This window comes from Protopterus annectens, chromosome 10.part0 (assembly GCF_019279795.1).
Source record: "Protopterus annectens isolate FY-2018-M chromosome 10.part0, PAN1.0, whole genome shotgun sequence".
In the NCBI taxonomy this organism is placed as follows: Eukaryota; Metazoa; Chordata; order Ceratodontiformes; family Protopteridae; genus Protopterus; species Protopterus annectens.
The window spans coordinates 336,627,627-336,642,107 of NC_056744.1; the positions used below are offsets into that span (position 1 = coordinate 336,627,627).

Here is a 14,481-nt window from a genome sequence, read left to right on the forward strand (position 1 = left end):
TCTGACGTCTAACCTGAATAGTAAAGGGGGATCTAGTGGTAGACGAGCTGAAATTGCTGATAGGTGGACTTTCACTGAAGAGTACGAAAGACCAGCCTTAATTAGTTCACACACACAGGTAAGGACTAGGGGGGGGGGCTGCCTGGCAGGGTCTCTGTCCTTATAGAGACACCATTTGGAGAATCTTTCCCATTTTGATAAGTAAGATTTCCTAGTAGTAGACTTCCTGGCCACCCTCAGAACTAAAAGCATGTCCTCTGAGTAGTGGTGTCTGAAAGGGATTAGAAGTTTATCACCCAGAGTGTTAGGCCTAACATTTGTAGGTGAGGGTGAATAAGAGTTCCCTTTTGTTGTGTGCGTAGGTCCACCTTGTGGGGTAACTTGTGCTGATTGCCCTTGGCTAATGAGAGAAGTAGGGGGAACCATTGCTGCCTTGGCCAGTAGGGAGTCACCAGCAAGATTTTTGGTTTGTCCGTCCCGATTTTCAGGAGGACTTTTTGAATTAGAGGGAAGGGTGGAAAAGCATATAGAAACAGTCCCTTCCATGGAATGCTGAAGGCATCTACCCTCCAGGCAAGTGGAGAGTGATCCTTGGTGCAGAATTTTTTCAATTGTCTGTTCTGGGGGAGGCAAAAAGGTCTACCGGAGGTGTGCCCCACCAGTGGACAATGTCTAGAAAGGTCTCCCTGCTCAACATCCACTTGTGCTGTAGAGATGATGTTCTGCTGAGAACACCACCAGTTTGTTGTCCTAAGAGGGGATGTATGAGGCCTGCAGGGTTAAGCTGTGCCTGGAGCAGAGGTCTCAATTTTGTAATGTTATCCAGCATAGGAGGTAGGCCTTGGACCCTTCCTATTTGTTGAGATACCACATGACTGTGGTGTTGTCTGTGAATATCTGAAGGGGGGCCTGGTTGAAGTATAGGAAGGAAGGCTTTCAGGGATAGAAGAGCTGCAGTAATTTCCCTCACACTGATATGTTTCTTTTAGGGGGTAGAATTCCAGGCCTCCTGTACCATGAAACCTTTCATGGTAGCCCCCATCTTAGGTCTGATACATCTGTGTGCATATACTGGGTTGGGGTGGGGGGTTGTAGTGGGAGGCCTGGGTTCAGAAGTATTTGTTGGATCCACCACTTTAGTTCTGTTTTGAGGCAGGGCAGGAGGGTAATTTGTTGCTCTAGGGGATGTTGGTGTTGTGGCTACACATTTTTCAGGTACCACTGGAGCTTTTGCATGTGCATTCTGGCTAGGGGCAAGATCGGGATGGTGGCTGCCATGAGCCCAAGGATCTGCAAGAACTGTCTTACAGATATCTGACTGGAGTTGATTTCTGGGTTGAGAAGGAATGTCCCTTGGAAGGGGCTTTTCCTTCCAAGAAAGTAAATATCCATTTTGTATGATTGCCAGTACCCAGCGGTCTGATATGATGGATTTCCAAATGGGGAGGCAGTGGGACAGGCAGGCTGACAAGGGGAGGTGGGCAAGGCAGTCACGCATTATTGGGTCCACTTCTATCTTGAAAAGGCTGTCTTTGACTGGGTTGTGAGACAACTGGTCTGGAGGAGGTTTGTCTCCTGGTTCCCCTCCTATGACTGGAAGAGGAAAGAACAGCAGAGAAGGGGGCCTCCTGACAAAGGTAGTCTCAGCAGGATAATTCCTGTAGTATTTAGGAATGGGGGACACAAGCAACTGCTTGATGTCTTGAAGCTCTTTACTTTTTTAGTGCAGGTTTTTGAGAGGGTCTGCAGACTGTTTACCAAACAGGAGGTTGTAGTCTAATGGGGTGTCTAGGATTTTAGACATGAAATCCTTTGGTAGGGGTTGGTGGTGTAGCCAAGAATATCTGCGCAGTACTGATGCAGAAGCAGCAGACCTTGCAGAGGCCTCTGCTGCATTGTAACTGCATCTAATAGAATGTCTGGCTACCTGGGAGGCCAGGGACAGTTTAGATGCTATCTCAGTTTTGGTTGGGCAGTCAGGGGTGGATGCCAAGCAAGCAGAGGCTTGTGAAACTAGGTGCAAGGCATACTTAATCATGTGGGTTTGGTAGTTAATAGCTCTGAAGGCCAGGGTGGAGGAGGTGTAAACCTTCTGTCCTATCCTGTCCATGCTTTTGCTATCCTTATCAGTAGGCAGAAGAGATGCTGAAGGAATCAGTCTAGATTGCTTATCAGGGGATACAGCAATTACAACAGGGTCTGCCAGGGGTGGCTTTACTAGGAATTTCTGTTCATCTGGAACTTTGTAGAACCTGTCAGGTCTCTTAAGCCCGGTGGTTGACAGTCTGGGTTCTTCGATGCGGAGGTGAAAGCATCAAGGTAGGCAGGGAATGACAGGTGGAAGGGCTGAAGACGAGGGAGATTCCACTTGGAGAAGTTGAAAGTACCTCCTTTCAGTGTCAGTCATTTGGGAAGTGTCCCATTTAAAGTATTCTTTAATTTCTGTAATAGTCTCCCCAAATGTGATATGCTCTGGTGGGGAGTCCACATCTATGGATTCCTCATCTGGGGAATAGTATTCAAGAGGCGAGGCAATTTGTGAGGAATAGGAGACTGATTCATCTGAAGATGAGTAGTAGGGTTCCTGTTCTTCATCTCCTTCTTGGGCAGCAGGCAAAGGGAGATAAGTGGCAGAAGCAGGCCTAGGACTAAGCATTGGTATAATGGAGGTGGAAGAGTCTGTGGACCGAAGGGCCATGAAGGCCTGCATCAAAGAGCTCGCAAATGATTGCAAGTCTGGGACTCCTTCAGAAGGTGGAGTCTGGTGCTTTGTTTTTTTGTTTTCTTTTTAAAGGCGTAGGTCTCGGAGAAGGCCTGGGTTCAGGAGCCTAGGAAATGGTAGGGGTTTCAGGCAGTGGAACCCCAGTAGGTCATCCAGCAATATCTGGTTCCCCCTCGACATTGGTAAAGACTGACATCAGGGCTATCTCCATGGACATGCTGGCCGTTACTTCCAAAGTGGCTTCCTCAAGGGGAGCCGTCAAAGTAGACAGTTCTATTGGATGTCCTTCAACCCCCTAAATCGGAAGCTGGCGGGACGTCCGATGGCGGAGAGGCAGAGGAAGTAGGCCTGGAAACCTTGGCCTTTTTCTGTGGTGGTTCCATCAGAGTGGCCGATTTGGGATCCATCCTGAGTGATAGTTTTTTGAGCCTCTGGTTTTCTAAATATAAGTTAAGGGCAGCCAGATGGCTATGGAGGGTCTTGGGTACAAAAGATTGACAAATGGAGTAAGCGGTATGGTCGTGCTCTCAGCCTAGACAAAAGACACAGCAGTCATGCGCATCTTTATGTGGTATCTGTTACCTGCATCGGCATTTACCCTTCTTAGCTGACATTGGTTAACGATAACTACAGCAAACCAAGCTCAAGCAAATAAAAGTAAAAAATCCCCAACGGGGTACTTACCTTCAGAAGTCTTCGAGTAGAGGAGCGAAGCAATTGATGTGACGTCGACTGCACCTGAAACGTTCTGAGATCTGTGCGTGCAGATGCCACATTTAAGGTCCTTGGTTTATGGCCCTACGTGTGACATCCCACAAACCTACAGCAGCCAAGCTTAAGCTTTTGTATAGGAGCCAACGTTCGAGTCACTTGAGGTGGGGAATCCCACATTAAGAATACTGCAACATAGGAACAGATGGACATCCATATTTATGGGGATATGATAAAATGAAGTACTTAGCAGTATAGATTAAAAATAATACTGGAGTGGCAGCTAAGGATATGTGGGAAGAAACTAAACAAAAGATAATACAAAAACTGAGAAAATGGAAGCTCTGTTATATGGATATTGATAGTAAGATACAAGCAGTTAAAATATTTTTAGTTCCTTTAGTCTTATACATTGGTCAGGCATATTTTTATCAACCAGAGGAGAAGTTGTTGATAGCAATTAAAAAAGAGCTGAAGGATTTTGTATTGGAGGTGAAGACTGCAAGAGTCAAGTAGGATAAGCTTATTCTTCCAATACAACGTGTATTGGGATTACGTGATTTGAAGAGGTATTTCAGATCTACGCAGTTAAGGTTCCTATACATAGCACAAGCATAAGGCTGCAATTCAAAGTGGAAAGGGATGATGATGAAACAGGGAGAAGCTCAAGAAATTTGGAGAGACTGGGATTTAGGATGCAGATCCTTAAGGAGAATAACACTAATCATAATGAATATTATATTTATAAAGTAGTAAAAAGTACTCTAAGAACTAAGGTAACACCGGAATGGAGAAAGCAGATTCCTCCAATAGGGATGGCTGCAATTAAAGGTACAGGGGCATGGAATTTACAGGAGAAACCTGGCAGCAAATAATTAGAGAGGAGAAGGTACTAGAAAAGGAGGAGGCCAAGAATTTGTTTGGACTACAGGCTAGAGACTGCCTTCCATATCAATAATCAATATCAGAGTATATGCAAAGACAAAAGAAAGGGGGATCCTAAATTAAAATCCAGCACTAGTAGAGGTCTGAGCAGAATCTAGAAAAGAAACTGCTGTTAAAAAGGGATAATTATTAATGCATAAAACTACTGTATGGTAACCACAGGAATCAATCAGAGGTTAGAAAGGACTGGGAAGAGAGATTAAGCAATTAAAGAAACAATGGGGGATATATGTATGTCTCACAAGGAAACAATGGGGGGATATATGTATGTCTCACAAGGAAACAATGGGGGATATATGTATGTCTGACAAGGAAACAATGGGGGATATATGTATGTCTCACAAGGAAACAATGGGGGGATATATGTATGTCTCACAAGGAAACAATGGGGGGATATATGTATGTCTCCCAAACACGCAACAAAGTCTAGAAGATTTAGGATCTTTGCTTGCAAGTGTTTCACAGGTATTTTTATACCCCAAGCAAACTCCAAAGAATGTTTTTCTCAGGTAGATGGCAGATATTATAAGTTTAATGGGCAAGAAAGAAAAAACTGGGAACATCTTTTTGGGAGTGTAATGAGTTGGTAGACTTTAAAAATTCCCTGCAGACTACTCTGTCAGAAATACTTGTTCAGCTTATTGGTGGAACTAATGAAACAATTATTTTGAGCTGTGATAAAGTCAGAATTGCCTAGATATAGTAAGGCCTTCCTTAGTTTAATTCTGTGGCTGCCAAAAAGTGCAGTTACTGGAAAATGGAAATCAAAGTCTAAACCAATCATATTAGAAGCAGTGAATATAGTAACTGAGATAAAGGAACTGGAAGTGGGCTCTTTACAAAAGGGCAGAAGCACATTACAAAGCAAAAATGGGAATTGTGGGAACAATACATGTCGAATAATATACTGGAGGAAAAATGAAGTTTAATGGAAGGCAGGAACTGAATGAGCTATGTAATGTTTGACCGACAATGACTGTGTATAAGATTATAACTGATTTATAATGTTTGCAACTGAAAATATGTCAATATGGCCACTCTAATTGCCTCCGTCATAGAGGCGAAGACATAAGTAATGTGTTGTCCAGCTCCTCTCTCTTTATTTTGGGTGGACAGACTCCTGACACAGATGCTGTTCACAGTCTTACTGCTGGCTACTCTAAAACAGCAAAAAAAATGTTGTGCCTTTAGACCAATCCTTTGATGAAGGCAGACTGGGGCTTTGGCCATGTGACCCATGAAAGGGTAGCTGTTTATGACTGGCTGAGAAATAAGCTTCAGGTAAATGGGTCTTGGAAAAGCAGGCTCTTGCTGGGATGTATGAACCTGGTTGGGGGGGGGGTCTCCCTGGGTTCTCACTTTTTGTGGTCATGGATGTTCTCTTCATTAATAACCAGGAAGGATCTGCCTTTGTCTTTTATAATTTAGTTTTGTTCTGGAGTGTGTAACAAGCTAGTGCCCATCAGGGGCTGTTGAGTCTGGTTTTTGGATGGGTTAAAAGTGCTGGGGCCAAAGGCGTGCTGACCTCTTAAGGAGCTTTGGCTGTAACAGGCATCAGGTCCAGGGTCTGTTTGGGTGCATTCATGGTGCTGACACCCTCCTACATATGTAGGACTATTTAGTTTCAGGGACTCTCAACTTTTTCCTTGAGAAGTGTTTTTCCTTTTTTCTGTTTTGAATGGGCATCCATGAAACCATGCCTAAGAACGCCAGATATGTCTGGAGGGTCTCCTGCCTTATGTTAATAGTTTTTGAATGAAAGCTTTGCCAAATCTGAGAACAAGTGATATTCTGCTCTAGACTTAAGCAGTATAAAAACATGGGTCATGATAATCTTTGTGAGAAATTTGACACCTCCAGGCACACCTGTTAGTTTTCTCTGAGGAGGTAATGTCCTGCATCTCCACTTCTCAAGAAGTTTGGAAAAGTACAAACTTGAGAAGGAAATTTTATGATAATGTGGTCAGTAAAGGTTCCCCATTGGGGTACTTTATCTGTACCTGCTCTTTCAGTTGTAGGTCCGGAGTAATTTCAGACTGCAACTCACTCTCATGATGAAATAATCAATGTGGGAAGAACGAACTAAAGATGGCAAAGGCAGATGCAAACTATATCAGGTACATAAAGTTATCCAAGGTAAGATGACATTAGGTCACCCACGAGGGAATAGTGTTCAGATCTGAAAATCAGGCTGGATGTCAGACTCTGATTGTGCAGCAATACCTAAAGTCTTGAGTGAAAAAGTGACCCACATGAAAAACATCTAAGACTGTCTAGCAGAAAAATCACACAGAATCTGTATTCCAGCAAGACTGGAAAGAGAAGACAGTCTCGCCCTGTCTCTCTGCTATACAAAGTGCAAGAAGAGGTGTGCAGTGGTACGTGGTCATGACCTTTGTATTTACTGCACAATGATTTCCTCAAAGCATGGGGGTTACCAGCTTTATCTTATTATCCACATCCTGAAGATATAGCATGTCATTTTTTGTGTTATGAAAGTAAACTAGGAAAGCACACCATTTACACCATTCAGAACTGGTCAGTGCACAGAGAACCTTAACATGTAGCACGTCACTTACTGAGTGGTGAATTTCTTTTGCAAACACATTTAGTAAAAGATTCTTAAATGAATACAGAAATGTGGCTCCATGCAGTTAAAGTCACCATATACGAAATGAGAATGGCATCTCTAGTATGAAGGTTTCATACCTCTGAACTATCCAGATTTTAGTCTCACATTTTTGATCCATTTCTCGTAAAATCTGTAGTTTTCTGGAAAATCACTAAAGACTGAAGTCATTAAATAACTGCATACATTTCTGTTTCAGACTTCATATCCTTCAGAACAATGCAAGCTAACACAAATCCTGTTATTCTAGCAACTAAATTTAAAAGGCCAATATTTAAAATCTGTCCCTATTTTGCAGCTTTTTCTTCTCCCATTATTTTAGGCTGTGTCCAAGGTTGAGAGGTATGATGGTTTCCTACAAAATCATGGTGGTTGAGCTACTGATTATTTAAGAAAAAAGACAGCAACTAACAGCTTGAGACAGGCAAGTTCAAAATTATATTTATCAGTAGAATAAATAAAAGAAATGCTCCATTACAACTCTAACGATGAATCAATATACTGTCAAAGCCAGAAAAGACAGCAGTTCTGTAGTGAGCACAGCTGGTTATTGTGGTTAGATGCCATTATTTGCCTCCAGCACACACACACACAAATATATAAGACCTTAAAATAAGCATGTAGCTGAAACACTGTACATCCCTTAAGGGGTCATATGGCTGTATCTCATGGACTCCACACTACAGGAGTTTAAGGTATCACATAATGAAGACTCTGGTTTGGCCGGGTTTTTCTTGCATTTATATTTATATTACGTATACACACACACATACATAATAACTCTTACCTAGAGCAATGCCTCCATGAGGGGGTGCTCCAGAGTTCAAAGCATCCAACAGATGAGAAAGCAATCCAACATCTTCCTGCAAAATTAAAAACAGCAACTTTACATGCCACAAATTTACATAATAAACATAACATCACAAATATTTACTAAATGATGAGCAGAATTCTGGTACACTAGGCTAGTTGTTTGCAATAAAAGTTATTTTCCATTTATTCATTTACTCCTGTAATGTATGTTGTTCTTTCGGCTTTTCCGGGTTAGGGGTCACCACAGCGGAACTCCGGTCCGCTAATGATTGGCAGTAGATTTTGCCGAGGTGCTAGCTCGATGCCCAACCTTCAGCGAAGGCACGCCCATTTTACGCACATCTTTCGAAAGCCACTCGACCGTGGGGAGGACATGCAGACTCCACACAGAAGGCGCTCCAGCCGAAAATTGAACGGGAGAACCTCTTGCTGTGAGAGAACAATGCTACCGCGGCTTACTCGTGTAATGTATACCTAATTCATTTACTCCTGTATGTACACATCAACAATTTTGTGAAATAGTTCAGCAAACAGAAGACATTAATATATTCTAAATCAATACAAACGTTTTAAAAAAAAATAATAATAAAAGAGTGTATGCTGTAAGGTCTCGCAGCTAAGTTATTTGCCTTCCAATAATTTACTAAGTTCAATACTCTGAGTTTACTTTGGTTCATGAGGGGTGGCTAAGCTCTCTGTATCACATCATACAGTTTTTAAGATGTCCTATGCATATTCCTCTCTCTGGGATGAATGACATTTAGGCCTTTGTTAGCCTTTCTCAGCTTTAATAAAAAAAGACCAGAACAGTTCCAAAAGAAATGCAGAGATGTGAGGTGAGAGCGCACATATATAATTTCCACCAGAAGGCAGCAGCAGCAGTCCAAAGATCATTACAAAGTAAACGTGTATGAAATATACTGCTGATAAATTCACAGAAGGTGCAAATACACAACATGCTGTACAACAAGCAACATTTTCTTCCATAGTTACTTCCCATAAAGTTCTGGTAGGAAAGTTTACACTAATAAGAGCACAGCGCTGCAAAGAACCTGGTTAAATCAATTGTTCCAAGGGATAGCAGACATCTGTTAGGGAATCCATATTTAACTATAGGCAGAATTATCTTAAGGGAAACAGGAAGGTGTATATGCTTCACAATGTCACCATGCAGCATCAGGACGCTTACATTTTCATCACTACCCATTACTGGGGCATGACCCCCAATGCAATATTGGGTAGTGACTGGAAAACTGTCACAAGGAGTTCTAAGTCACCACAACATCCTCTTCTTTACCTAAATACATTAGAAGGAAAAGATTCAGACAAAGACGAGGAAACCCACGCAAAAAATGAAGGCCACACCACAGGTACATCCAAATCCAAGACAGCAACTGAACCTGCCAGGAGACTAGGAGGAAAGAGAAGATACACTGTAACCCCTTAAAATTTCAGAGTTGTGAACCCATTACTTAACTGTACTCCCTTATGGTCAATGAGTGCTTTCCTCCTGTTCCAAATAATGAGAAAGACCTACAGATTAAGTCACACCATCCATCAAAAGCATCACTAAAACAAAGGATCGAATCTTAGGTACCACTCACAACAGCATTAGAAAAGAGTCCTACAGAAGTCTTCTACTCAAATCAATGGAAAATAAACTACTACAAATGTAAGTTCAACTTTATATAAAGTGCTTAAACATAAAGCACTTCAAGAGCATAAAATAACAACCATAAACTAACATGAATAAGAACAAAGGGACAGGGGCTTAATGAGTATATTAAATAGATTGTAATTACAAAACAGATTGTCCTGAAGAAAAACTCAAAAGGAATATTCTCCAACCTACAATGGCAGAGGATGTCAAAGACACAGAGCAGCACAAGAAAATGACCTGATCCTTCATGTTTAACAACACATCCTAGGAGCTAGGATAGACTCCTCTGTGATGATCTTTGTCTAACCTTTCAAGCCATGAAAGATCCAACCCTCCTTGACTTCCTGGTTCTTTGCAGAATACGTGGATCCTGAAATACCCAGTTAAAGGGGTTAAACCTTTATCAACAGAAGGACAGAACCCACAGGGTTAGAGTTGCTGGCGCCATGTCAGACTCCAAGCCGGTCACAAGTGGTGTCCCACAGGGCTCAGTCCTTGGCCCCCTGTTGTTCGGCATCTACTTCTCAGAAGTACAGGCAAACATAGGAGGACTATGGCTGACAAAGTTTGCAGATGACTGCAAACTGGGCGCCATAGTGGAAAGTACATCGGACACAGATATCCTTCAGAGGGGTCTCACGGAAACTGATAACTGGTGCCAGAGCCATGGCCTGAAGTTAAATGCCAAAAAATGTATAGTCATACCCTTCGGGAAAAACAAGGTAACCCCAAGCTACCATATAGGTGGCAATCCATTAAGCACAGAAGAGGTTATCAGGGACCTGGGGACCCAGGTTGACAGTGGCCTTTCTTTTGACACTCACATTGCTAAAGTGGTTAGAAAGACCTTCTACATTGCCCACCTGATCATGAAGGGATTCACATCCAGATCAAGTGAGGTCATTGTTCCCCTGTACTCTTTACTTATCAGACCAATGATCGAGTACAATGCCCCATTCGGGATGTATCTCACCCGACACCTGCAACAATTGGAGAGACCCCAAAAGTTCCACACCAAAAGGATAAAGGGACTCCAAAATCTGTCATATGCTGCCAGACTGAAGAAACTCCAGCTCTATTCAGTCGCATACCGCCTGCTCAGAGGTGACCTGTGCCTGACATACAAGGCCATGTCCAACCCGGAAAAATGGACATGCTCCACCTCAAAAAATCCAAATCTACCAGAACCACTAGAGCAAGCGACTTAAGCCTTAGCATGGATATAAATAGGACATGCTGGAGGGATAGATTTGTCACCCAGAGACTCCCTATGCTGTGGAATAAAATCCCGGTCCATGTGAGGCAGAGCACCTCGCTGGCTCTATTCAAGAGAAATCTTGACCGGTGGATGGGAGATCGTAGGTTTACCCCGGGAATCATCTCTGTGTCACTGCTGGACAGAGGCACAACAAACTAATGGGCACAGTATTTTTTAACGTAAGCCACAAAACTTTGGGCTAGGCTTATAAATGCCTTAGGGCAGATAGCCTAGTATAAACCTATGAACCTAAGATAAACAAGACATTCAGGTATGACATATTCATATCCCCACATATTCCTCACTTCTGGAACAAATTTCCATTAATGTCAAGTAGAGTAGCACCTTTGCCACCTTCAAGGTAAAAAAACAGATAACTGGACAGGAAGTCTTAGATTCTCCTCTGGTGTACCGTATTTTGCCCACCACAAGGCTGAAAAGAACATCTGAAAATGATTTACTGTCTTATAATGGTCTGTAGACCGATTTGCTCAGTACTTACCTATGAACTATTACTAGCTCCATGTTAGAAGACAGGAAGACTCAAGAACAGCAGTTAGCTCCATTATGTAAGATGGAACCAAGTCTTTCAGAGATAAATAGACCAAAAGAACATTTTAAATATAATCCGGAAGTGGAGAAACCTACTGCAGGCACTGAGTAGGCCTGATAATGTGTACCAGCATGTAGTGCAGACTCAGGAGTACAGAAATGATATCCCGGTAACGATGTGTAACAGTATGCAGGGCAGACTCTGACATATAGGAGTGATGTCCTGGTAACAATATGTGCAGACTCAGGAGTACAATGTGCCCGTATTGATGAGGACACAATGCAGACTCAGGGGTACAGGAATGATGCGCTGGTATCGATGTTTACCAGTATGCAGGGCAGACTGACATATTGGAGTGATGTCCTGGTAACAATATGTGCAGACTCAGGAGTACAATGTGCCCGTATTGATGAGGACACAATGCAGACTCAGGGGTACAGGAATGATGCGCTGGTATCGATGTTTACCAGTATGCAGGGCAGACTCTGACATATAGGAGTGATATCCTGGTAACAATATGTGCAGACTCAGGAGTACAATGTGCCCGTATTGAACAGAGTCATTCAGAGATAAATAGACCAAAAGAACATTTTAAATATAATACAGAAGTGGAGAAACCCACTGCAGGCACTGAGTAGGCCTGATAATGTGTACCAGCATGTAGTGCAGACTCAGGAGTACAGAAATGATATCCCGGTAACGATGTGTAACAGTATGCAGGGCAGACTCTGACATATAGGAGTGATGTCCTGGTAACAATATGTGCAGACTCAGGAGTACAATGTGCCCGTATTGATGAGGACACAATGCAGACTCAAGGGTACAGGAATGATGCGCTGGTATCGATGTTTACCAGTACCAGTATGCAGGGCAGACTCTTGACATATAGGAGTGATGTCCTGGTAACAATATGTGCAGACTCAGGAGTACAATGTGCCCGTATTGATGAGGACATAATGCAGACTCAGGGGTACAGGAATGATGCGCTGGTATCGATGTTTACCAGTATGCAGGGCAGACTCTGACATATAGGAGTGATGTCCTGGTAACAATATGTGCAGACTCAGGAGTACAATGTGCCCGTATTGATGAGGACACAATGCAGACTCAGGGGTACAGGAATGATGCGCTGGTATCGATGTTTACCAGTATGCAGGGCAGACTCTGACATATAGGAGTGATGTCCTGGTAACTATGTGCAGACTCAGGAGTATAATGTGCCAGTATTAATGTGTACCAGGACACAATGCAGACTCAGGGGTATAGGAACGATGCGCTGGTAACGATGTGTACCAGCATGCAGTGCAGACTCCGACATATACTTGCGCCTCCCTTGTAATGACGTGTACTAGTATCCATTGGAAACTCTGACATATACCAGTGATGTGCCGGTAATATGTACCTGTAAGTAACTGAGAAATGGAGCTTGTAGCCACTGTAAACAATCTATTTCAGTGTCAGAAAACTCAAGATAAAGGATATTTTAACAGATGATGACAACAGAACAGGCCAACATATGCAAACAAAACCAAGAGATCCTCAAGAGATATTAGATGCTGATTCTGATGATGTTTTTCAGATGGGCATCAAGATTTAACCCGACAGTTACCTGGTACTGTGTGTGTGTGTGTGTGTGTGTGTGTGTGTGTGTGTGTGTGTGTGTGTGTGTGTGTGTGTGTGAGAATTGGCTATTAGGGATGAAATCAAGATGTCACACCTTACATAGAAATTCTAGCTTATTACCATTATAAAGAATAAATAATCCTTCAAAGTAGAATGTACACCCAAGACTCCAGTGCTGGACATGTTACGTTTCAACAAATTAGAACTCATACTTGCAAATGGCTCCAATGTCTTGTGCTAAAGAAAACACACCTGCCATACATTCCTGAGGGAAGGACAAATGTAACTGGGTGCCATCAGCACAACAATGATATGGCAACCCTCTCCTTCTTATACCATCTCTTAGGCTTCATAAGCATTCGGAACCATAATGGTCCCTAGGAGCAGGACTTGTGACCTTCCACAGTATAAAGAAAGGAATGTTTATATCTCACACAACCTTATGCATACATCCTGACAGGAGACAGGTTAATCTCATGGCAACGGTTTCAATATTATGATGACTTAAAAAAAATACAAACTGGTGTGAATCCATGACATTATGGAAAATTAAATAGCATTCAAACTATGAATACACACAGCCTTATCAATAACTTTACTCAGGAAAGGTAAGTTTACAGATGGAGCAAAAGTTATGAAGACTTAGATCAAAGATTACCCCTTCTGGACTAAATAACCAAGGGTGACATCTCAAAGAGGCATCTAACATCTGGTGAATAACTGTATCCAGAACTTCCAGACAGGAAAGAGCTGAACTGAATGGACAAGGGTCCAGTCCAGAAGCTGAAATCACTGCTGTGAGCTCACCATGATCAGGAATGTGAAGATCAATCCAAAGACACAATTTGTTGTAACCTCAACCAAAGCAAATGCACCCTCCAGGAAGCCAACTGGAGGCAACTCTGATCTAATCATGGCGACATGTAATCTGATCTAATCATGGCAACACTGTCATCTGATCTAATCATGGCAACCTTGTCAGCAAAAAAAAAAAAAAAAAAAAAATTAAATTAGCAGCTCAATGTTCCAAGTAAAAGCTCTAGACATCAACAGACAGGAAAAGAACACAGTCAGTTTGCTTCTGCTGCAGAGAGCTCCTTGGACAGGAGCTCTGCCTTCTTACAGGAGATCATCAAGTGGTAACGTACACAATGCTCATCAGATTCAAGTCAGTAACTCCAGAGAACAGCAAATCTCAGTTGTGTTCTGAGGTTTCCCCCCTCTAGTCTAAAGTCAAATCATGTTACAGTGCACATATCCAGAAAGGAGAAGACATATATGAAATGGGGCAGGCATGTCCAGGACAGCAGACTATAGTTAATGACCAATCAAAGTGGACTGCCAACAATGTTCTCCAGAAGTATCATGTGAAAAGCTGGAGAGAACAAAAGGGAAATGTGAGAAATTATTGAAATTATGACACACAGCTCAAATTGGGAGGAACCTAAGGAGTGGCTGCTCTGGAGTGACATGGACACAAAAGGAGTCAGACTATGAGACTGGTTCCAACATCAGGTTGGTGGTCATCACAACCAGTAGGAATATTGTGTCAACAGTATGTCTTAGA

The 14,481-nt window shown here is 42.5% G+C and overlaps 1 protein-coding gene across 2 annotated transcripts in view; it reads right to left on the reverse strand.

The window, feature by feature from the left end:
- Window positions 1-14,481, reverse strand: part of DARS2 (aspartyl-tRNA synthetase 2, mitochondrial) — a 1,354,455-nt gene that overhangs the window by 241,456 nt on the left and 1,098,518 nt on the right. For both annotated transcript variants that reach the window (XM_044085228.1, XM_044085227.1), the window contains one exon: window positions 7,795-7,870. In XM_044085228.1, the coding sequence (XP_043941163.1) occupies window positions 7,795-7,870 (76 nt within the window). The remainder of the gene's footprint in view (window positions 1-7,794; window positions 7,871-14,481) is intronic.